General features: G+C 42.9%; 2 protein-coding genes across 3 annotated transcripts; both read right to left on the minus strand.

Moving 5' to 3' along the window:
* Positions 1-222: 222 nt before the first annotated feature.
* On the minus strand, positions 223-4586 carry LOC124015542 (beta-1,3-galactosyltransferase 2-like). Its single transcript, XM_046330820.1, has 5 exons — positions 4407-4586; positions 3017-3366; positions 2634-2764; positions 2140-2529; positions 223-1959 (listed from the first exon to the last, which is right to left on the minus strand). The coding sequence occupies exons 1-5, from the start codon at positions 4409-4411 to the stop codon at positions 1747-1749; spliced, it is 1089 nt and encodes a 362-aa protein (XP_046186776.1). The 5' UTR covers positions 4412-4586; the 3' UTR covers positions 223-1746.
* Positions 4587-9999: 5413 nt separating this feature from the next.
* On the minus strand, positions 10000-24209 carry LOC124015541 (beta-1,3-galactosyltransferase 2-like). Of its 2 annotated transcripts, none has more exons than XM_046330818.1 (4): positions 23934-24209; positions 13771-14177; positions 13385-13591; positions 10000-12620 (listed from the first exon to the last, which is right to left on the minus strand). In XM_046330818.1, exons 1-4 carry the CDS (start codon positions 23944-23946, stop codon positions 12222-12224), a joined length of 1026 nt encoding a protein of 341 aa, XP_046186774.1. In that variant the 5' UTR covers positions 23947-24209; the 3' UTR covers positions 10000-12221. The 2 variants fall into 2 exon arrangements, with proteins under 2 accessions (XP_046186774.1, XP_046186773.1); XM_046330817.1 differs by having other exon boundaries at positions 13771-14281; positions 23934-24208.
* Between the last annotated feature and the right edge of the window lie 106 nt (positions 24210-24315).

Genomic DNA, 24315 nt, shown 5'->3' on the forward strand with positions numbered 1-24315 from the left:
TCCGCCCTTGTAGCACTGACCCGTGGATCATCGTGTATGAGCCTGTAAATCGAACCCAAATGCTGATTCTGCAGATACTCAGTCTAAAGGCGGACAGTTTTATTGCTTCTTTAAATCAGCACAACAGTTTTCAGCTGTGCTAACAATTGCAGAAGGGTTTTCTAGTGATAAATTAGCCTTTTAAAATGTTACATTTGAATTAGCTAACACAACGTGCCATTGGAACACAGGAGGGATGGTTGCTGATAATGGGCCTCTACGCCTATGTAGATATTCCATCAAAAAGCAGCCATTTCCAGCTATAATAGTCATTTACAACATTAACAATGTCTACAGGGATGCAAACTGGTGAGGGCCCAAAAAGGTGACATTTTTTGGTGTCACTGAAACATGCTAAACAAATCCCTGCTAAGGGGAAAATTCAGGATTTAACTAATTAAAACAAAATATGATCTACGTGATCAATCTGTGTAAAATAGTGGTTAATGTGAACCTAACAGCTAAAAAATGTAAAGAAAGCCAGCCAATGTTATTTGTTGCCTAGACTTTACTGCAAATGACACTCAAATCAAATTTAATGTTGCCCCTTCTTACATCAGCTGATATGTCAAAGTGCTGTACAGAAACCCAGCCTAAAACCCCAAACAGCAAGCGATGCAGGTGTAGAAGCACTCAAGTCTTGAGAGAAAAAAAACAATACAGTAATATTTCAGTTAGCCATGACGTCCTTTATAATAGAACGCTTGTGACCACACACACACACACACACACACACACTGCACATGGAAAAAAAAAAAACATCAAATTATATTTTTGCTCATAGTGGACACTATAGACAATCAAGTGCGCAAAAATAACATTCACTGAGTTTTAAAAAATGATTACAGCCAGTAGTGATCCAACCCCAAACACACACTTCTCTCATCGGATCAACACAAATCACGTAGGTCACCGATTTTGGATTCAAGACGGCAAATTTTGCCAGAAGGAGACTAGTTTGCATCCCTGTGATAATGGGCCTCTGTACGCCTATGTAGATATTCCATAAACAATCAGCCATTTCCAGCTACAATAGTCATTTACAACAATGTCTACACTGTATCTCTGATCAATTTGATGTTATTTTAATGGACAAAAAGTGTTTTTTACCCAAAACAAGGACATTTCTAAGTAACTTCTCACCGGGACTATATAACATAATGTTGACACGTAGGCTATTGCCTTGTGTGGTAAGTTGATCATAACCAACCATAAAATAACAATATATGTCAGCCAATGGCAATGTCCACTTTAGGTATAACGCCGGGAGCCGCTTGTGGATTTGACAGTGCCACCTCCGACACCACCAATACAACCACTATGCGGGTGTCGGCTAGCGCAGATCTGATAGGATCCAGTCTTAAGGCTCTCAGGTATTATACAAATATGCAGCTTGGGCTCTTTTTGTTGCAGCATGTGACAGTTGAAAGGTATTGAGACAGGCCCAATAAGCCATCTCCAAAACCTGTCCACCTTCACTGCACTACAGTCAATGTAAAGGGAGGGGTTGAGGTATACATTAGCAAAATACCAAATGACCTATGGATCTCCCAACAAGAGTGAACGGATGTCTCTTATGCAAGAGCCAATGTCTCTTACCCAAAGTTCCAATTCAACATTTCCAGGAAGGGAAACATACAGGAAGTGTCTTCGTGAATTCCGTTTTCCAAACAGGAAGAAGCAATGGTTGCTGTGGTGATTACTCTCTCAGCATGGCGGGCCGGGCCTTGTGTAGTCCTGCCAGTACCTCAGCAGCTGGCTCACTTTGGTCGTCGTCACGGCAACCACGGTGGACAGTTTGCAGCGTCCGTAGCTGTAGATGGGGTTGACGTCAAAGAGAGACTTGCTGGGAGGATTGGTGGGGGAGATGCCCAGTCGCTTCAGACACATCCCCAGGTAGGCATCCTCGATGTAGATGGGCTTGAATGAAATTCATCAAATGGATGGATGAATGGCAGGATGAATTCAATAATGACATGCTTTGTGAATGCTACATAATAATAAAGTGTAACCAATGAATGAGAGAAATAAAGAAAAGACGATGCTTTAAGTCCCATACATAGGAACATTTGCTTAGCAAAATACAGAAGATCAACATACCTTGATCTGTGGAGTGACCCCCATGATCTTCTTGGGGAGGTCCATGGACATGATGTAGCCAAACCCCAGAGGGTACGGAGGATACTCTGACTCAGCCATCACCTCATAAGGCAGGAAGAACTTGTTGTTGGGGTTTCTCAACACCGGGCTGTGCCACCAGACTAGACCGGTCATGTAGTTCTGTTTGGGAGTGTCAGAGTTGACCAGCATGGAGACAAGGTTCTGGACGTTGAGGAACACGTCTGAGTCTATCTTCATGGCGTAGGAGGCCTCAGGGCACCGCGAGACGAGCCACTCGAGGATCACCATGGTCTTGATGGTCAGGTTATGGTAGGTGTCCTTGAAGTCGCTCTGGAGGAGGTCGTGGTGCGTCCGGCTCTCCTGGTTCACCTTCGAATCAGATCAGAATCAACTCCAAGTCAAATCAAACTATTTCAATATTAACAAGCCCAACACTTAAAAAAACTTTAAAAAGTAAAACATTCAAGACAAACCTTCTCCTGCAGCTCCTGGGCACCTGGTCCTCCAGGAAGTCCTAGCATGAATAGCGTCTGTACCTTCTTCCCCTGCACCAGGGTCTCATTACCCCACGTCCTGCGGATGGCGTCCCGGGAGGCCAGGTTACCTACCGGAAATGTACATGTTAAAAACGTGTTGGAAATACAATAATTACACAATAACACATTTTACTGTAACTTTTTCTTCCAGTCGGCTTTCACAAACACCTGAAGGAAAAAAAGCTAGTTTGGATTGCATTCTTAGTTCCTACATACATTTAAAATGTATTGGAAACAGGTTATCACTTCACATGCAATGGATCATGTTAGAATTGCAAACAGAATGTGTTCATCTTGTGGGAAATTTCCAGTAGGGTTACCAGGCGCCACGGGGGCCATCAGCACCAGGAACGGGGCCTGACTCCCGGTCCGACACTTCTCCGGCTCATCCATTATGAATTTGTATCCCCGCGGGTATGCCACGTGGTACCGCCCGGGATCCTCCCATTGGACACCATTCCGATTGGTCAAGACACGCGGGTTCACCTGATCATCATCAGGAGTCTTTCCAGTGTGACTGATTACCGAGGGTCGCTGTGGGTCGTTCCACCAATTCAAGGCGAAGGTGGTGTAGGTCACGGAGACAGCCACTGCCACCAGGATGAATAGAAAACAGGGTCTTCTATACAGCCTTCCAGAAAGGGCTGTACATGATTGCATCAGAGCTGAGCTGAGAGAAAGGATAGAAAGAGTGAGAGGGGCAATTGGTCTTGCCACACTGTTGTACAGAATGACCATTTTAATGTATAAACATTTATTGAAATCACCCCTTACACAGCAAACATGAATATATCATTAAGATGAATATTAATATTTGTAATTATTCTCTCATATACTATACCTCTATAAGACCAAGTGACATGTGCACATCTGCAGTTATTATCAATGAAAAAAATATAGCCTGCCTAAAAGAGAAGTGGCTGGGAACTATATCAGAACTGGGAACTATTTTTCTTCGAGTTACCAGTTGTTTTGAACGCAGCATCTGTCATGTTATCAGGTGTCTTGAAAGCACCAAGAGTAGGCTATATTACATGACCACGGTTTGCTTTGCCCTTTGCACATGAGATTGTTTACGAAGACAATTGCGTCTGGTGTACTGGTGGTGTAGTTAGACTACAATAACTATTCCTTGGCTGTCTGACAATCACATAATTAAAATCATATAAAGACAGTGTGTTAGAAGTGTTAGAAGTCCAGGGGTGGGAAATTCCAGTCCTGGGAGGCCTGATTGGTGTCACACTTTCTCCATCTCGAGAAAGCACACCTGATTCATCACATTGCATTCTAAACTGAGGATCATGATTAGATGATTAGTGGAATCAGGTGTGTTAGCTGGGGTTGGGGAAAAACTGACACCAATCAGGCCCTCGAGGACTGGAATTGCCCACCCCTAGACCATGGATATCCAACACCGCTCTAGTTACTAGGTGTGCTGGCTGTTGTTACACCCCAGCACTAAAACACCTGTCATCATTGTGGCTTCAGTCGGTTTATTTGAATAAGGCGTGTTAGCACTGGGCTGGCATATGCTGGAACTAAAGTTTGCCCACGCCCAGTAACATACTCTACAACCGGGGAACTATATTTGATGACGTTCAGTGTAATCCCATATGACTGGATCATAATAGCGTGAAATATAACTAATACACACCCTCAAAATAATGTCGCAATGTCTGCAAACAAACTCCATCTTTAATTGACACATACCTCATGTTTCTTTGTATCAAGTCCGGCTCATGACGCTCAACGAGATTTGCACATGGTTGACGTCTTCTTCTTTAATGCGTTTAATGTTGACGACGGTGATATGAGCAAAGAATTGGCCGCCCACAGGTAGAGAAGGAGCCACTGTAGGTTGGGTGGCTTTTGTTTTTCCATTCTCCACAGCCCCTCCCACACACCGCACACTCAGCTAGCTGCGCACCTGGCTCCAGGAAAGGAGAGGCCACAACTGACAGACAAATGTATTGTATAGACCTGAAAAGACTGCACTGCATGAAAAGTATATCTGTTCTAAATTGAGCATTCTATAAAGTTCGAGATAGAAATGTATTGTACAGTTGAAGTCAGAAGTTTACATACACCTTAGGCAAATACATTTAAACGTTTTTCACAATTCCTGACATTTAATCCGAGTAAAAAATCCCTGCCTTAGGTCAATTAGGATCTCCACTTTATTTTAAGAATGTGAAATGTCAGAATAATAGTAGAGAGAATTATTTATTTCAGCTTTTAATTCTTTCATCACATTCCCAGTGGGTCAGAAGTCTACATACACTCAATTAGTATTTGGTAGCATTGCTTTGAAATTGTTTAACTTGTGTCAAACATTTCGGGTAGCCTTCCACAAGCTTCCCACAATAAGTTGGGTGAATTTTGGCCCATTCCTCCTGACAGACCTGGTGTAACGGAGTCAGGTTTGTAGGCCTTCTTGCTCACACACACTTTTTCAGTTCTGCCCAAAACTTTTCTATATGATTGAGGTCAGGGCTTTGTGATGTCCACTCCAATACCGTGACTGGTGAAGTGCACCAGTCCCTCCTGCAGCAAAGCACCAGCACAACATGATGCTGCCACCCCCCGTGCTTCACGGTAGGGATGGTTCCTCGGCGTGTAAACCTCCCCCCTTTTCCTCCAAACATAACGATGATCATTATGGCCAAACAGTTCTATTTTTGTTTTATCAGACCAGAGGACATTTCTCCAAAAAGTACAATCTTTGTCCCCATGTGCAGTTGCAAACTGTAGTCTGTTTTTTTTTATGGCGGTTTTGGAGCAGTGGCTTCTTCCTTGCTGAGCGGTCTTTCAGGTTATGTCGATATAGGACTCGTTTTACTGTGGATATAGATACTTTGTACCTGTTTCCTCCAGCATCTTCACAAGGCCCTTTGCTGTTGTTCTGGGATTGATTTGCACTTTTCGCACCAAAGTACGTTCATCTCTAGGAGACAGAACACATCTCCTTCCTGAGCGGTATCACGGCTGTGTGGTCCTATGGTGTTTATACTTGTGTACTATTGTTTGTACAGATGAACGTGGTATCTTCAGGTGTTTGGAAATTGCTCCCAAGGATGAAGCAGACTTGTGGAGGTCTACAATTGTTTTTCTGAGGTCTTGGCAGATTTCTTTACATTTTCCCATGATATCAAGCAAAGAGGCACTGCGTTTGAAGGTAGGACTTGAAATACATCCACAGATACACCTCCAATTGACTCAATTTATGTCAATTAGCCTATCAGAAGCTTCTAAAGCCATGACATCATTTTCTGGAATATTCCAAGCTTTTTGAAGTCACAGTCAACTTCGTGTATGTAAACTTCTGACCCACTGGAATTGTGATACAGTGAATTATAAGTTAAATAATCTGTCTGTAAACAATTGTTGGAAAAATGACTTGTGTCATGCACAAAGTAGATGTCCTAACCCACTTGCCAAAACTATAGTTTGTTAACAAGAAATGTGTTTTAATGACTCCAACCTAAGTGCATATAAACTTCAACTGTATATAGCTGACACTTTGCATCACAGACAAACATGTATGTTCTATAGATGCGGCGAAGAGGTCAATGGAACACAGAGCGTTGGGGAGAGAAGAAGGACGCCGGATTTGCGCACATTCAACAAATCTGATCAAACAAAGTGGATATTCCTCAAATCCGTCATGATGTATATATTGTAACAGGCCCTGAATGTGGTTATTAATGTCCAATTTGGATATACACTATATATACAAAAGTATGTGGACACCCCTTCAACTTCAGCCACACCTGTTAATGACCGGTGTATAAAATCGAGCACACCGCCTTGCAATCGCCATAGACAAACATTGGCAGTAGAATAGCCTTACTGAAGAGCTCAGTGACTTTCAACGTGGCACCGTCATAGGATGCCACCTTTCCAACAAGTCAACTGTAAGTGCTGTTATTGTGACCATCTGGCAGTCCGACGGATGAATCTGGGTTTGGCGGACGCTAGGAGAACGCTACCTGCCCCCATGCATAGTGCCAACTGTAAAGATTGATTGGAACGCAGACTGCGAGCCAGGCCTAATCGCCCAACATCAGTCCCCAACCTCTAATGCTCTTGTGGCTGAATGGAAGCAAGTCCCCACAGGAATGTTCCGAGATCTATTGGAAAGCCTTCCCATAAGAGTGTATAGTCTGTTATATCAGCAAAGGAGGGACCAACTCTAATGCCCATGATTTTGGAATGAGATGTTCGACGAGCAGGTGTCCACATACTTTTGGTAATGTAATGGTTAGCTTTGTAGTTACATAGCTAGCTAACTGGCTTGACTGTTTATGAACTTCTGTTTGTACCACTGCACGGTAAAGCAATGCACGAGTTGAAAATATTGAACGCATGCGGAACACAGAACGCACCGCAGCCTAGTGCAGCATCCCCAACTCATTGTTGCTCCATTGACAATGAATGACTTCCGCTGGAAAGCAATCTGGTGGACATGAGGCTTGAGGCCGGGGTGTATTCATTACGGAAACCGTTTACCATTTAGTGAACAAACGGAACGAAACAGGGAGGGACCTACCAGAATTTGTCCAATAGAAACTATTGTTTGCGTTTTTAAAATTTCATTTGGCGTAAATGGTAATCATCTGTGTAATGTTTGCATGGGGAGGCAGGGTAGCTAGTGGTTAGAGCGGTGGACCAGTAACCGGAAGGTTGCAAGTTCAAACACCCGAGCTGACAAGGTTCAAATCTGTCGTTCTGCCCCTGAACAGGCAGTTAACCCACTGTTTCTAGGCCATCATTGAAAATGAGAATTTTTCTTAACTGACTTGCCTAGTTATATAAGGGTAAAATAAAAATATTTAAAAACCCGCTGAATGTTGCCGCGTTCACGGAACTAGGAAACTCAGAAAAGTCCGACTTGCTGATTAGTTTTACGCGGCACGTTAGCAAGTATTTGTTAGCAAGTCTGAAATGTCAGAGTTTCTTAGTTCCAACTAGCACTTGAACGCAGCATTAGTTATGGGTGGTCTGGTTTGTTATGACCTAACAATACCAAGCAGATAGAGAGGTCTGACAGACCTAGGGTGCGCTCCACAGCTGTCGAGGCAACCACTGGTTGCAAGCCACATCAACGACTGACAAATTTCTATAACATATGTGGTAAGCTAGTGAGGGTAGGCAACAACATCTCCACCCCACTGATCCTCAACACTGGGGCCCCACAAGGGTGCGTTCTGAGCCCTCTCCTGTACTCCCTGTTCACCCACGAACTGCGTGGCCACGCACGCCTCCAACTCAATCATCAAGTTTGCGGACGACACAACGGTGGTAGGCTTGATTACCAACAACGAAGAGACGGCCTACAGGGAGGAGGTGAGGGCCCTCGGAGTGTGGTGTCAGGAAAATAACCTTACACTCACAGCTTGTCACCAAAAGCACTCACAAACTTCTACAGATGCACAATCGAGAGCATCCTGGCGGGCTGTATCACCGCCTGGTACGGCAACTGCTCCGCCCACAACCGTAAGGCTCTCCAGAGGGTAGTGAGGTCTGCACAACGCATCACTGGGGGCAAACTACCTGCCCTCCAGGACACCTACACCACCCGATGTTACAGGAAGGCCATAAAGATCATCAAGGACAACAACCACCCGAGCCCCTGCCTGTTCACCCCGCTATCATCCAGAAGGCGAGGTCAGTACAGGTGCATCAAAGCTGGGACCAAGAGACTGAAAAACAGCTTCTATCTCAAGGCCATCAGACTGTTAAACATCCACCATTAACATTGAGTGGCTGCTGCCAACACACTGACTCAACTCCAGCCACTTTAATAATGGGAATTGATGGGAAATGATGTCAAATATATCACTAGCCACTTTAAACAATGCTACCTAATATAATGTTTACATACCCTACATTATTCATCTCATATGTATACGTATATACTGTACTCTATATCATCTACTGCATCCTTATTTAATACATGTATCACTAGCCACTTTAACTATGCCACTTTGTTTACATACTCATCTCATATGTATATACTGTACTCGATACCATCTACTGTGTCTTGCCTATGCCGCTCTGTACCATCACTCATTCATATATCTTTATGTACATATTCTTTATCCCCCTACACTTGTGTGCATAAGACAGTAGTTTTGGAATTGTTAGTTACATTTACATTTACATTTAAGTCATTTAGCAGACGCTCTTATCCAGAGCGACTTACAAATATTTCCTGGAAATATAGGTCATTGTTGGTTTAAAGTCTATTTCTTCCCTGTTCATGTCACCTGCTTTGCAAATATACATTCAAAATAGTTAATGAAATATTTAATAAAAATTCATGATGTTATATTATCATATCAGGATTCCATTCATGTTGAACAAGCTTTATTATCAAATTGTGAATGTGAACACAACTCACAGAAAATGGTCTTGATTTTACATACATTTTTTTATTACAAATGGAAAGATTGCTTAGTAAATTGAACAAGTCATTGGTAATTAAATAGCCTGTCTCTGTGATGTGGTGGTTGTAAAGAAAGAGGCATCTGTTAATAATCATAGATGTTTTATATCAAGCAGAAAATGACATACGATCTGACAATATGTACGGCATTGTGTTATTCTACTGGCACCTTTAACGTCCGCCTCTCCATGCTGCTCCGCCACGGTTTTTCCCTCCTCCTCCCCCTCTGCCACCTCCTCCCCCCCCCCCCTCCGCCATCACCAGCGCCGCCTCTTACTTTCTTCCTCACACCGCTGGACTGCTCTGTGTCATCCCCCTCTTCTCCTCTGGGTCTCTTCCTCTTTTCTCCTTGTTCCTTCATTTCAATTCTGGCGAATCAGTTAGATTACTAGTTGGTTATTACTGTATTGTCGGAACTAGAAGCACAAGCATTTCGCTACACTCGCATTAACATCTGCAAACCATGTGTATGAGACAAATAAAATGTGATTTGATTAGCTGATACTTAAATTACCTATGTAGTCATTGTAAGATCTGGCAGGCTCGGCAACGTCTAAAAATAGAAATGAGTTCTTATACTGCCTGCCTGCCTACCGGCCTGCATACCAGCCTGCCTGACGAGTTGAATGACTCAGCAATGGCATTTGTTTCCTCTTCCTCGTTGTCTCTCACCACAACCACATACTATGTTCCAAATGGCACCCTATTCCCTATATAGTGCCTTATTTTTGTCCAGAGCCCTATGGGTAGTAGTACACTATATAGGAAATAGGGTGCCATAGGGGTTGTACCCACTTTCCTTCCATCAGGTAGTTTATTTGGGAGGACAAGAGAAACCAACACATGAGAACAGAGTATTAAGTAGCCTTTATTGTCAACATTTCGACAGAGCCTTTCTTCTACGAGACAAATCTCTGACAGTAAAACCATGTCTCTCTTTTTTTTTAAAGATCCCTGTTGTCAACTGCAATGCATTCACCATGTCAATGATTATGATAGTAATAATACAAATAATTTATTGAACTTTTATTGTGCTTTTCATAACATAAATCATCTCAAAGAACTTGTATGACATCATCATTGTTCATATTGTCACAACGATGATGTCCTTAACAAAGAACATAGACACACATGCCATGTCATATTCATAGCACAGGTGGCTGGTTGCACCTAAATTGGGGAGGACAGGCTCATATGGCTGGAACGGAATAAATGGAATGGTATCAAATTCATTTTTTCCTTGTGGTTGATACAATTCCCTTCATTCCAGCCATTATTATGAGCCATCCTCCCCTCACAAGCCTCCTGTGATTCATAGCTTTCCAGGGCTGCAGCCTTCTGCATTACCTTCCTAATGTCATTACTCATATCATCTTATTTTGTTACACCTGTCATCAGACATTGAGAATAATGGACTCCTCCTTTCATTGTGGAAGTTGACAACAGAACAGAACTCCTTTCATTGTCAATGGAACAGAACAGAACTCCTTTCATTGTCAATGGAACAGAACAGAACTCCTTTCATTGACAATGGAACACACCTTATTCTTGTCCAGGTTTTAGTCAACTGTTCTGCAAATAAATTAATTGTGAAATACGTACATAGAAGTCAAACAGAATTTGAACAGTGTCATGCTAAGCAAACAGGATGAGAGAAGCTTTGTGTAACATAATGTGTGACTTAATATACTGATGCCGATATAAAAAGAGGCTTTGTTGAACAATATATGTAACTTAATTATTAATGTAGATGTCGCTGACTTGAAAAAGAACTCACCCAGTAAAATAAATATCTTATGCTGTTAAATATTTGATACTGTTATATCGGTCTACTTGGTTTGGGCAAGGTCTAGGCCTACGGGCTACTGTTAATTCACTAAGCAAATACATCTTGACAAAACACATTTTTTTTATGTACAGAATAATCTTCCTTTCAATTGTTTTTGAGAGTTAGAGACTGAATCATTCATAATGGATGGCTTTTGTGTTTCTTACAGGTTACCCAACTGGTTTCTAGAACACCATCTCCCGAATGGTGTCACAACACCATGGAATTTGGCAGACAGATGATCATGTAACACAGAGACAAATCTTGTGTGGGCAGAGACAAATCTTGTGTGGGCAGAGACAAATCTTGTGTGAACAGAGACAAATCTTGTGTGAACAGAGACAAATCTTGTGTGAGTTTTGGCCTGTGAAAGTGTTAATATATCACAGGAGACTAGACAGATGCTGATCCCATCCTCCTATCTGTCTAGATTTGTTTGGATTCCTGAGATTCGGGATCACAAAATCACAAAAGATCCATTTGCAAAGTATGTTCCACCATTGTAAATTAAGACTTTGAAAGTAAGATATCACATTCCGACAGTCATTACAAGTTCAGAACTACTCAATGACCTAACTTCATCTTCCCGACCAGCCCCACCACCACCCATCTTTATTTCCTACCCTACCCAATGTCATTATGGGTAATTGAGTCCTAACAAGGTGCCCCAGGTGCCAGTGGGTGCTTATATTTGTCCTGGTTCACACATCTAAAAGTGTGTTTTATACACATTTGAATTTTTTTTTTGCATATCTCAACTCCCCCCCAAGAATGGGGTTACAGCCAAGGTCAGTCATTATCAACATTGAAGAAATTAGGGTTAAGTGCCTTGCTCAAGGGCACATGGACAGATATTTTTCACCTTGTCTGTTAGGGGATTTGAACTAACAACCTTTCAGTTACTGGCACAACCCTAGCCGCTCAGCTACCTGCCCCTCGGACACTGATAGAGTCCCTGAAACTTAGTACTAATACCAGAGTCAATGTCCGCACGGAAATTGAATAAGCGTAACATAAGAATTCCCATCAGAAACGGTCTGTTTAAGCTAGAGATATCTGTTTTATTGCATGGGCTGCATCTCAATCCACCACATGCGCCGATGTCAGCCTTCCACAGCTGAGGTGGAAGGTGGCAGAGCTACAGCTGTGTTTCTTTCATCGATATATACAGGTATATATATATATCTGTTTGGCTACCTAGACTGAGACTCGACCATGAGGATGAAAATACCAAATGGTGGACAGTAGGTCAGAGACAGGGTGAACCAGGTGTCTTCTTCAGGTCCATCCAGTATTCCACGATCTGGGACGAGCGGCTCAGAATATAGGTGATGACTTTGGAAAATTCACAGCGATTGTACTTGCCGAGATAGGCCTTCCATTGCCCAGGATCTGGTGAGTTTGTGGGCGAGAGGCCCAGTTTCTTCATACAGGCGCCAACATAGGCGTCTTCTATATTAAAAAGCTTGATGTCCTTGGATACCGCCACGAACCTCTCCGGCAGGTCGTTGGAGAACACGTATCCCATACCAAGTGTGTAGGTCGGGTATCGGTCGTCGGCTAACATCTCCACCGGAACATACCATTTAGAGTTGGGGTTCCGGATGACCGGGCGATCCCACATCAGCATCCCCGTCAGGTAGTTCACCTTGGGAAGTAGGGAAGGAATTTAATCTTTGTATAGAATTATTAAAGATTTAGAAGGTGAAAAAAAAGAATAAACTTAGTAAGACAGACAGACAGACAGACAGACAGACAGACAGACAGACAGACAGACAGACAGACAGACAGACAGACAGACAGACAGACAGACAGACAGACAGACAGACAGACAGACAGACAGACAGACAGACAGACAGACAGACAGACAGACAGACAGACAGACAGACAGACAGACAGACAGACAGACAGACAGACAGACAGACAGACAGACAGACAGACAGACAGACAGACAGACAGACAGACAGACAGACAGACAGACAGACAGACAGACAGACAGACAGACAGACAGACAGACAGACAGACAGACAGACAGACAGACAGACAGACAGACAGACAGACAGACAGACAGACAGACAGACAGACAGACAGACAGACAGACAGACAGACAGACAGACAGACAGACAGACAGACAGACAGACAGACAGACAGACAGACAGACAGACAGACAGACAGACAGACAGACAGACAGACAGACAGACAGACAGACAGACAGACAGACAGACAGACAGACAGACAGACAGACAGACAGACAGACAGACAGACAGACAGACAGACAGACAGACAGACAGACAGACAGACAGACAGACAGACAGACAGACAGACAGACAGACAGACAGACAGACAGAGAGTAATAAAGTTGTCCCCCAAAGAGGTGGAGGTTGGGTTGAATAAAACAAAAATAAAGTTAACCTTGGGGACGTCCGGTCTCAGCAACATAGTCATCAGGTTCTCTACGTTGAGGAACATGTCTGAGTCAATCTTCATGGCGTAGGTGGCATTGGTGCAGTGGGTGGCCAGCCAGTCCATAATCACCATGGTCTTAATGGTGAGGTTGAGGTAAGAGTCCAGGAAGTTGCTCTGAAGTAGATCATGATGCACTTGACTCTCCTGGTTCACCTTCAAATCAAAGTCAAGAGTCAAAGTCGAGTCAAAAGTCGAGTCAAAGTCAAAGTTAGGTCAGCTCAAGTCACAATCAAATCAAAATCAAATCAAACTCTATTTAAATATTAACAACCCCAACACACTTTAAAAAAATAAACACAACACTAAATCAAGCTAAAACAATCAAGACCAACCTTCTCCTGCAGCTCCTGGGCAACTGGTCCTCCAGGAAGTCCTAGCATGAATAGCGTCTGTACCTTCTTCCCCTGCACCAGGGTCTCATTACCCCACGTCCTGCGGATGGCGTCCCTGGCGGCCAGGTTACCGGGCGCCACGGGGACTATCAGCACCAGGAACGGGGCCTGGGTATTACACTTGTCCGGTTCGTCTACGATGAAGTGGTAGTTACGAGGGTAGCCCAAGTGGTTGTGATTGGTTGGTAGCGGACGTATGGTGGTTGAGGGTGGGGCTGGTACTGTGGTTGGGGGAATGGTGGTTGGGGATGGTCCACGGTGGCGGTCGGGGTTGGTCCATCTATGGTAGTATGTGTACAGTGATAGGTTTGTCCACCAGTCTGTCTGGGAGAATCTGTCAGGAAAACCTAAGAGGATGATCACGATGACCGTGGACAGGAAGAGGAGGAAGATGAAACACAGCTGCACCAGAGACCGCAGTGGTCGTACAGGGCTCTCGACCACAACTTGACTAAATGGGAGAAGAAGAAAATAGAGGTTGGATTGGTAGATCAACATGGTCATATTTGTATGGAAGAGTATTCGGGCCAAGTGAAGATAAACATTTAATAAACGGCGATGGGTGTTGGTTTTGGATGATTTCGGGAATGAAGTGTCAATATTTCGAGAATAAAATTAAAATGTAGTTTTGAGAATAAAGTCAACATTTTGGGAATGAAGTTGACATTTTGAGAATAAAGTCGCAGTTATATTTATATTCATATTTATATTTATATAGGGGATGTGGTTAACTGCAAGCCTCCCTGGCTCCCTTTTGCTGTGCGCGTATACTACCTGAGTTACATGACCTGGTGAAACTATACTTTAGAATTGGCTTTAGTAACAACGGAATCCTTTCTCCTTTAGCACATCATAATAATATTATTATAAGTATTAGGACCGGAGGAACCACACAAGTCCGTGTGGTTACATACAATACATAGGTAGAGAGTGGGTGGTGTGTGTGTATGCAAGTGTGCGTGTGTGTGACACACAAAACGATATCGCCAAGGCAATACCATTCTACCGAACGGCCATGGTGCGTTGCCAGACACGAAGAGGTGCATGCATCAGTCCAGGTCATGGTGCCCTTCAAATTCGCTATAAAGTTGTCCTCAATCCCCTGCATATGCCAACACCATGCATACTATACTTTAGAGAATAACAGTTTGGCCAGCAGCCTATATGTTGAAACGAAATGTTAATTTACACATTTGTGAGCAATGGCATGAATGTTTTATGTAAAGTACACTTTAAATGATATAGCCTCATAGGCCTAGGTTTATTATCTTGTGAATGTAGGTCACGGATTGTGGGGGAAAGGATTGCGGGTCCCTGTAGAGAAGCACCGATGGAAACCCTAGGCTACCATCTGACCATGTCAGATCAGTGATTATTTCTTTATAGCATATAGCCTATCATCGTCTAATAGGCTTATATTTAGATCAATGATTATTTTAAGAAAGGGAGAATCCATTCCTTGAATATATTCAAACAGTGCCTCGGATTAGCTGGTTTGCGCGTGCAGGAGTGGGCAATGAGTTGCATCTCGTCCTACAGACACTTGGTGTAAAACCCCTTCTTCATGGTTTATGCCTCCCGCAGCCGTTGGATATAATTTACTTTCACTAGCCCACATTAACGCACGATTAGCCTACAGGCCTACAAGCTAGGGTACTCAATCGAGTGGGTCGCTATAGGTTTATAATGGGCTGCAAAATAGCAGTGTTGTAGCTAATTTAGAGAGCAGCTTGACATGGGACATACACATCCCGGTCTCCAGGATTCCAAAATAATTCGTTTTATTTGGGGTGCTGCTCACGTGTCCTACTTGCCGACATTTGTTAGAAGGATAGTTGCCATACGGGGGGAATACTACTGTTAGTAAAGCACAATGGTCGCTTTAACAGTTGCCATTGAGCACCGAATGTTTGCAAAGTTTTTGCCTAGGCTACGCAGCAGAACGTCGAAGCAAATTCTGAGGGCATACGGACAGGGACTCAGATCACAGTTGTCTTTGCATTCAGTGACAGTGCCAAGATCGTGATTTTGTGCGTGCGAGTGATTGATAAGCATTAGTGCGCAGTGACGCCTCTTTGAAAGAGTGTATTAGATCATTAGATTGGTGGCCATTTGTTTGTTTTGCACAAAACTTTTTACCGCCCACACACACACACACACACCTGCAAACACACACAACCCGCCCGTCTCCACACGGACTTGAATGAAATACCTCATCCATGTCCGTGTGGTTCCTCCTTCTGGAAACAATCAATCTGTGGCACAACCTCTTCCAGGTGTTAATAGTTATTATTCATCTGGTTATTATGTGCTCAAAGAGCAAGGATTTCCTTGTTACTAAAGTATCGTTTCACCAGTCATCTAACTCAGGCATTTCAACAGTGACCCATTTCAATAACCCAATACACACTTTCATTTTGAAATATAACCAAGCCTTGATGCTCGAAGATTGTCACTCTATTCTCCAAAGATTGCTACTCTATTCTCGAAAGATTGCTACTCTATTCTCGAAAGATTGCCACTCTATTCTCCAAAGATTGCTACTCTATTCTCGAAAGATTGCCACTCTATTCTCCAAAGATTGCTACTCTATTCTCGAAAGATTGCCACTCTATTCTCGAAAGATTGCTACTCTATTCTCGAAAGATTGCTACTCTATTCTCGAAAGATTGCTACTCTATTCTCGAAAGATTGTCACTCTATTCTCGAAAGATTGCTACTCTATTCTCGAAAGATTGCCACTCTATTCTCGAAAGATTGCTACTCTATTCTCGAAAGATTGCCACTCTATTCTCGAAAGATTGCTACTCTATTCTTGAAAGATTGCTACTCTATTCTCGAAAGATTGTCACTCTATTCTCGAAAGATTGCTACTCTATTCTCGAAAGATTGTTACTCTATTCTCGAAAGATTGCCACTTTATTCTCGAAAGATTGCCACTCTATTCTCGAAAGATTGTTACTCTATTCTCGAAAGATTGCCACTCTATTCTCGAAAGATTGTCACTCTATTCTCGAAAGATTGCTACTCTATTCTCGAAAGATTGCCACTCTATTCCCGAAAGATTGCTACTCTATTCTCGAAAGATTGCTACTCTATTCTCGAAAGATTGTCACTCTATTCTCGAAAGATTGCTACTCTATTCTCGAAAGATTGTTACTCTATTCTCGAAAGATTGCCACTCTATTCTCGAAAGATTGTCACTCTATTCTCGAAAGATTGTTACTCTATTCTCGAAAGATTGCCACTCTATTCTCGAAAGATTGTCACTCTATTCTCGAAAGATTGCTACTCTATTCTCGAAAGATTGCCACTCTATTCTCGAAAGATTGCTACTCTATTCTCGAAAGATTGCTACTCTATTCTCGAAAGATTGCCACTCTATTCTCAAAAGATTGCTACTCTATTCTCGAAAGATTGCCATGGACGCTTTTAGCACAAACTCGTTTGACTCATCAAATAAACTGCTGCTACTGTTTATTATCTATCCTGTTGCCCAGTCACTTTATCAAATATGTACATATCTAAATGACCTTGTACACCCGGTACATCGACTTGGTACTGGTACCCTGTGTATATAGCCATGTTATTACCTCGTACCCCTGCACATCGACTTGGTACTGGTACCCTGTGTATATAGCCATGTTATTACCTCGTACCCCTGCACATCGACTTGGTACTGGTACCCTGTGTATATAGCCATGTTATTACCTCGTACCCCTGCACATCGACTTGGTACTGGTACCCTGTGTATATAGCCATGTTATTACCTCGTACCCCTGCACATCGACTTGGTACTGGTACCCTGTTTATATAGCCATGTTATTACCTCGTACCCCTGCACATCGACTTGGTACTGGTACCCTGTGTATATAGCCATGTTATTACCTCGTACCCCTGCACATCGACTTGGTACTGGTACCCTGTGTATATAGCCATGTTATTACCTCGTACCCCTGCACATCGACTTGGTACTGGTACCCTGTTTATATAGCCATGTTATTACCTCGTACCCCTGCACATCGACTTGGTACTGGTACCCTGTTTATATAGCCATGTTATTACCTCGTACCCCTGCACATCGACTTGGTACTGGTACCCTGTGTATATAGCCATGTTATTACCTCGTACCCCTGCACATCGACTTGGTACTGGTACCCTGTGTATATAGCCATGTTATTACCTCGTACCCCTGCACATCGACTTGGTACTGGTACCCTGTTTATATAGCCATGTTATTACCTCGTACCCCTGCACATCGACTTGGTACTGGTACCCTGTGTATATAGCCATGTTATTACCTCGTACCCCTGCACATCGACTTGGTACTGGTACCCTGTTTATATAGCCATGTTATTACCTCGTACCCCTGCACATCGACTTGGTACTGGTACCCTGTTTATATAGCCATGTTATTACCTCGTACCCCTGCACATCGACTTGGTACTGGTACCCTGTGTATATAGCCATGTTATTACCTCGTACCCCTGCACATCGACTTGGTACTGGTACCCTGTGTATATAGCCATGTTATTACCTCGTACCCCTGCACATCGACTTGGTACTGGTACCCTGTGTATATAGCCATGTTATTACCTCGTACCCCTGCACATCGACTTGGTACTGGTACCCTGTTTATATAGCCATGTTATTACCTCGTACCCCTGCACATCGACTTGGTACTGGTACCCTGTGTATATAGCCATGTTATTACCTCGTACCCCTGCACATCGACTTGGTACTGGTACCCTGTGTATATAGCCATGTTATTACCTCGTACCCCTGCACATCGACTTGGTACTGGTACCCTGTGTATATAGCCATGTTATTACCTCGTACCCCTGCACATCGACTTGGTACTGGTACCCTGTGTATATAGCCATGTTATTACCTCGTACCCCTGCACATCGACTTGGTACTGGTACCCTGTTTATATAGCCATGTTATTACCTCGTACCCCTGCACATCGACTTGGTACTGGTACCCTGTGTATATAGCCATGTTATTACCTCGTACCCCTGCACATCGACTTGGTACTGGTACCCTGTGTATATAGCCATGTTATTACCTCGTACCCCTGCACATCGACTTGGTACTGGTACCCTGTTTATATAGCCATGTTATTACCTCGTACCCCTGCACATCGACTTGGTACTGGTACCCTGTGTATATAGCCATGTTATTACCTCGTACCCCTGCACATCGACTTGGTACTGGTACCCTGTGTATATAGCCATGTTATTACCTCGTACCCCTGCACATCGACTTGGTACTGGTACCCTGTGTATATAGCCATGTTATTACCTCGTACCCCTGCACATCGACTTGGTACTGGTACCCTGTGTATATAGCCATGTTATTACCTCGTACCCCTGCACATCGACTTGGTACTGGTACCCTGTGTATATAGCCATGTTATTACCTCGTACCCCTGCACATCGACTTGGTACTGTGTACACAGCCAAGTTATCGTTACTCATTGTGTATTTATTCCTGGTGTTATTATTATTTGTATAATTTCAAAAATCTTCTCTCTGCATTATTGGGAAGGGCCATAAGTAATCATTTAATTGTTAGTCTACACCTGTTGTTTACGAAGCATGTGGAAAATACAATTTGATTTGATACTCTTCCGTACATTAGAACCTGTCAAAATAGTGATGTATAAATGTCTCATCTGTCATTCATAAAATTATATTTGCTTAGGTTGCTTGGCTCTACCATTCCTTAGAATATAACTGCTCTTCGAGAGCAGTGTTTCCCAACCCTGTTCCTCCAGTTCCCCAACAGTACACATTTTCATTGTAAGCCTGGACAATCACACCTGATTCAACATGTCAACTAATCATCAAACCCTCAATGAGTTGAATGAGGCGTGTCTGTCCAGGGCTACAATGAAAATGTGTTCTGGAGAGGGTACTGGAGGACTAGGGTTGGGAAACACTGTTTTAGAGGATGGGTTATAGGCATAAATATTTTTGCATGTCCTTGACTCCCATCCTCTTGCCACGCCTCGTTCTCAAAAGCCATTGGTGGAGAAAGTCAGAGGGGCTCTACAGTGTTGAATAAAAATGTAGTTAGTGGTCGAAGTGTTTCCATTATGCATTGAGGGAAATTGCGCGTTAAGAAATTGTCGATATCCTGTATGCCTTCCCACCTATCTGTTTCCCACCTATCTGTTTCCCACCTATCTGTTTCCTACCTATCTGTTTCCTACCTATCTGTTTCCTACCTATCTGTTTCCCACCTATCTGTTTCCCACCTATCTGTTTCCTACCTATCTGTTTCCCACCTATCTGTTTCCTACCTATCTGTTTCCCACCTATCTGTTTCCTACCTATCTGTTTCCCACCTATCTGTTTCCCACCTATCTGTTTCCTACCTATCTGTTTCCTACCTATCTGTTTCCTACCTATCTGTTTCCTACCTATCTGTTTCCCACCTATCTGTTTCCTACCTATCTGTTTCCTACCTATCTGTTTCCTACCTATCTGTTTCCTACCTATCTGTTTCCCACCTATCTGTTTCCTACCTATCTGTTTCCTACCTATCTGTTTCCTACCTATCTGTTTCCTACCTATCTGTTTCCTACCTATCTGTTTCCCACCTATCTGTTTCCTACCTATCTGTTTCCCACCTATCTGTTTCCCACCTATCTGTTTCCCACCTATCTGTTTCCTACCTATCTGTTTCCTACCTATCTGTTTCCCACCTATCTGTTTCCCACCTATCTGTTTCCCACCTATCTGTTTCCCACCCATCTGTTTCCCACCTATCTGTTTCCCACCTATCTGTTTCCCACCTATCTGTTTCCCACCTATCTGTTTCCCACCTATCTGTTTCCTACCTATCTGTTTCCCACCTATCTGTTTCCTACCTATCTGTTTCCCACCTATCTGTTTCCCACCTATCTGTTTCCCACCTATCTGTTTCCCACCTATCTGTTTCCCACCTATCTGTTTCCCACCTATCTGTTTCCCACCTATCTGTTTCCTACCTATCTGTTTCCCACCTATCTGTTTCCCACCTATCTGTTTCCCACCTATCTGTTTCCTACCTATCTGTTTCCCACCTATCTGTTTCCCACCTATCTGTTTCCTACCGATCTGTTTCCCACCTATCTGTTTCCCACCTATCTGTTTCCTACCTATCTGTTTCCCACCTATCTGTTTCCCACCTATCTGTTTCCCACCTATCTGTTTCCCACCTATCTGTTTCCCACCTATCTGTTTCCCACCTATCTGTTTCCCACCTATCTGTTTCCCACCTATCTGTTTCCCACCTATCTGTTTCCCACCTATCTGTTTCCTACCTATCTGTTTCCCACCTATCTGTTTCCCACCTAGACATGAAACCAGTGGATCCATGTCTATGTATATGGGGCAGCAGGTACCGCCAGGTACCGCCAGGCACCACCAGGTACCGCCACGTACGTGCCATGGTGAAACCTACACTCTTGTAGATCTGAAATAATTGGATGGTGAAACTTGCCAGCCAACCAGAAAAGCAAGGCAAAACAACATTCTTGAAAGTCAGGACAATCATTGTCCTGCAAAGAAACATGACTTCTATAGTTGAAAAATAATCAATTGTTGCAATAAAGAAAGTTCGACAAAAGAAAATTCCACTGCTGTGGAACAGATAACAACGTTGTCAGGCTTTAGAAAGTGTTTTCTATGTCTGCCACAGTGGAGGCTGCTGAGGAGAGGATGGCTGAGGGGAGGATGGCTGAGGGGAGGATGGCTGAGGGGAGGATGGCTGAGGGGAGGATGGCTGAGGGGAGGATGGCTGCTGAGTGCTGGAGCAGAGCCAATGGAATGGCATCGAACTGTGTGTTTGATGCTATTCTACTTATTCCGCTCCAGGTATTACCACGAGCCTGTCCTCCCCAATTAAGGTGCCACCAACCTCCTGTGATATGCCATCTGCCATGTCGCAATGGTTTTTTTCCGCAACATTGCTTTCGTGGAATTAACCTGGTCAATGGAAACCTGCCTACAGTCAGGGAATGAAAAAGGGGGAAACCCAGCGCACATGTAGAGTATAGATTATTGACGTCGCCTACTTTTAGACCAAAACAGTCATTCGTTATGAATAGGAACATGAGGAAGGTTCCCACTCTGTATCTACTGTGAAGTAAATTCAAATGTATTCCATCTTTAGTTTTCACCTAACAGAGCTTCATCAGTGTCATAAGGGGAACAGTGTTCATATCTGATCAGATAAAAGAGAAGCATGCTTTCACTGTGAAGCAGATAGGATCTATACTGGGTTTCTATTTCCGCACGATCCTTTCCAGTCAGTCTACTTAAAAGGTTGTTTACTGTCGGCACTCAAAATTAAACATGTATTGGTCAGAAAAACAAAAAATACTGTATTTACATTTAACTCAAAGTTAAACTACTCTTGGGGTATATTTTGTCTACGCTATACGTTATTCAAACCCTACCTTCTCTTATTTTGAAAAATACAGTGTATTTTACCGTATTCTTCTACTTGAATCGGAAACGGAACCCCTTGTATATAGCGTCATTATTGTTATTATGTATCTTTTTTTCTTCTTTTTTTCAAACTTTAGTTTATTTAGTAAATATTTTCTTAACTCTATTTTCTTACAACTGCATTGTTGGTTAAGGGCTTGTAAGTAAGCCTTTCACGGTAAGGTCTACTTCACCTGTTGGTTAAGGGCTTGTCAGTAAGCCTTTCACGGTAAGGTCTACTACACCTGTTGGTTAAGGGCTTGTCAGTAAGCCTTTCACGGTAAGGTCTACTACACCTGTTGGTTAAGGGCTTGTCAGTAAGCCTTTCACGGTAAGGTCTACTACACCTGGTGTATTTGGCGCATGTGACAAATAACCTTTGATTTGATTTCATTTGGACTTATTTGCATATTTTTGCTTCTTTGAAGTGACTGACCATGTTACTGTCAAAGCACTTAGTGACAACTACTGCTGTAAAAATAGCTTTATAAATAAAATCTGGACAAAGATACCATCTTTAATACACTGTATGGCTAATTTCATGTATTTCAATAAGTACATAATAAGTATATAAAATTAAGTATATACCTGCACATATTCCACATCATTATATACATTCTTCAGCTATGTATTCTTCTCCTTTTAGGGTCATTTTCTCAGAGAACCCCAAACATTCTATTTATGACTAGGGCCAATAGAAATGGCCTGATGTCAACATATTCTATGTAAATGTTACCCTATTCAAATCTTTGGCTTAGGTTCTATAGTAGACACTGTGTCTGTCTATCTAAAGTTACAAACATGTAAATACATACAGAAGTATGATCAAGTTAGTAACTTGTTACTTTAAATCACTCTTATTTTACAGCCAATGTAAAAATGGCTTTGTAGATAAATGGGATTGATTGAGTAAGCAATGACAAGCGCACATATATGATCCTCTTACCTTTTGTACCTACCATGTACATACAATTTGGGACATTTACTGTAAAACTGGACCCTATTGGCTAGAAGTAACGTGTAGTTGATCTCGTTAGTAACTGGTTACTGTAAAGCACTGTTAAACTAGACCCTATTGTCTAGAAGTAACGTGTAGTTGATCTCGTTAGTAACTGGTTACTGTAAAGCACTGTTAAACTAGACCCTATTGTCTAGAAGTAACGTGTAGTTGATCTAGTTAGTAACTGGTTACTGTAAAGCACTGTAAAACTGGACCCTATTGGCTAGAAGTAACGTGTAGTTGATCTCGTTAGTAACTGGTTACTGTAAAACACTGTAAATCTAGTTTGTAACTGGTTACTGTAAAGCACTGTTAAACTGGACCCTATTGTCTAGAAGTAACGTGTAGTTGATCTAGTTAGTAACTGGTTACTGTAAAGCACTGTTAAACTGGACCCTATTGTCTAGAAGTAACGTGTAGTTGATCTAGTTAGTAACTGGTTACTGTAAAGCACTGTTAAACTAGACCCTATTGTCTAGAAGTAACGTGTAGTTGATCTAGTTAGTAACTGGTTACTGTAAAGCACTGTTAAACTAGACCCTATTGTCTAGCGCTGGTTGATTGTACATCAGTTAGTTTATCCTGAGAAGAGCAGAGAGATGTCATTGGCTGTGCTTGCTTACCGTTTACATCCATTTCCTCCTTGTTTCTCCATGAGTGCAGACAGTTCCCCTCCTCAGAGAGACCATGGATCCTTGTGGTAGTGACTGGTGAAGAAAAGAACACCCCTCCTGTGTGTGTGTACGACCAACCCAGGACAATCCCAGCACCTCCCTCCCCTGTGTTTCAGGTCTATCCAATAGAACACACTCCAGGTGGGCTCTGAGCCTCACACGTCAATGGGTCTATGCTGGAGTTGGTGTAGCTTCACAGGTGTTCTGTAGCCTACAGGGAAGGGCGAGTGTGTGACAGGGGAAGGGCAGAGGAGGAGAGGAGGGCAGGAGGAGAGATCAGGAAACAAGTGTGTGTGGGAGGTTGGTGGTTGTGTGTGTGTGTGTGTGTGTG

Source organism: Oncorhynchus gorbuscha, linkage group LG26 (genome assembly GCF_021184085.1).
Source record: "Oncorhynchus gorbuscha isolate QuinsamMale2020 ecotype Even-year linkage group LG26, OgorEven_v1.0, whole genome shotgun sequence".
Taxonomy (NCBI): Eukaryota; Metazoa; Chordata; class Actinopteri; order Salmoniformes; family Salmonidae; genus Oncorhynchus; species Oncorhynchus gorbuscha.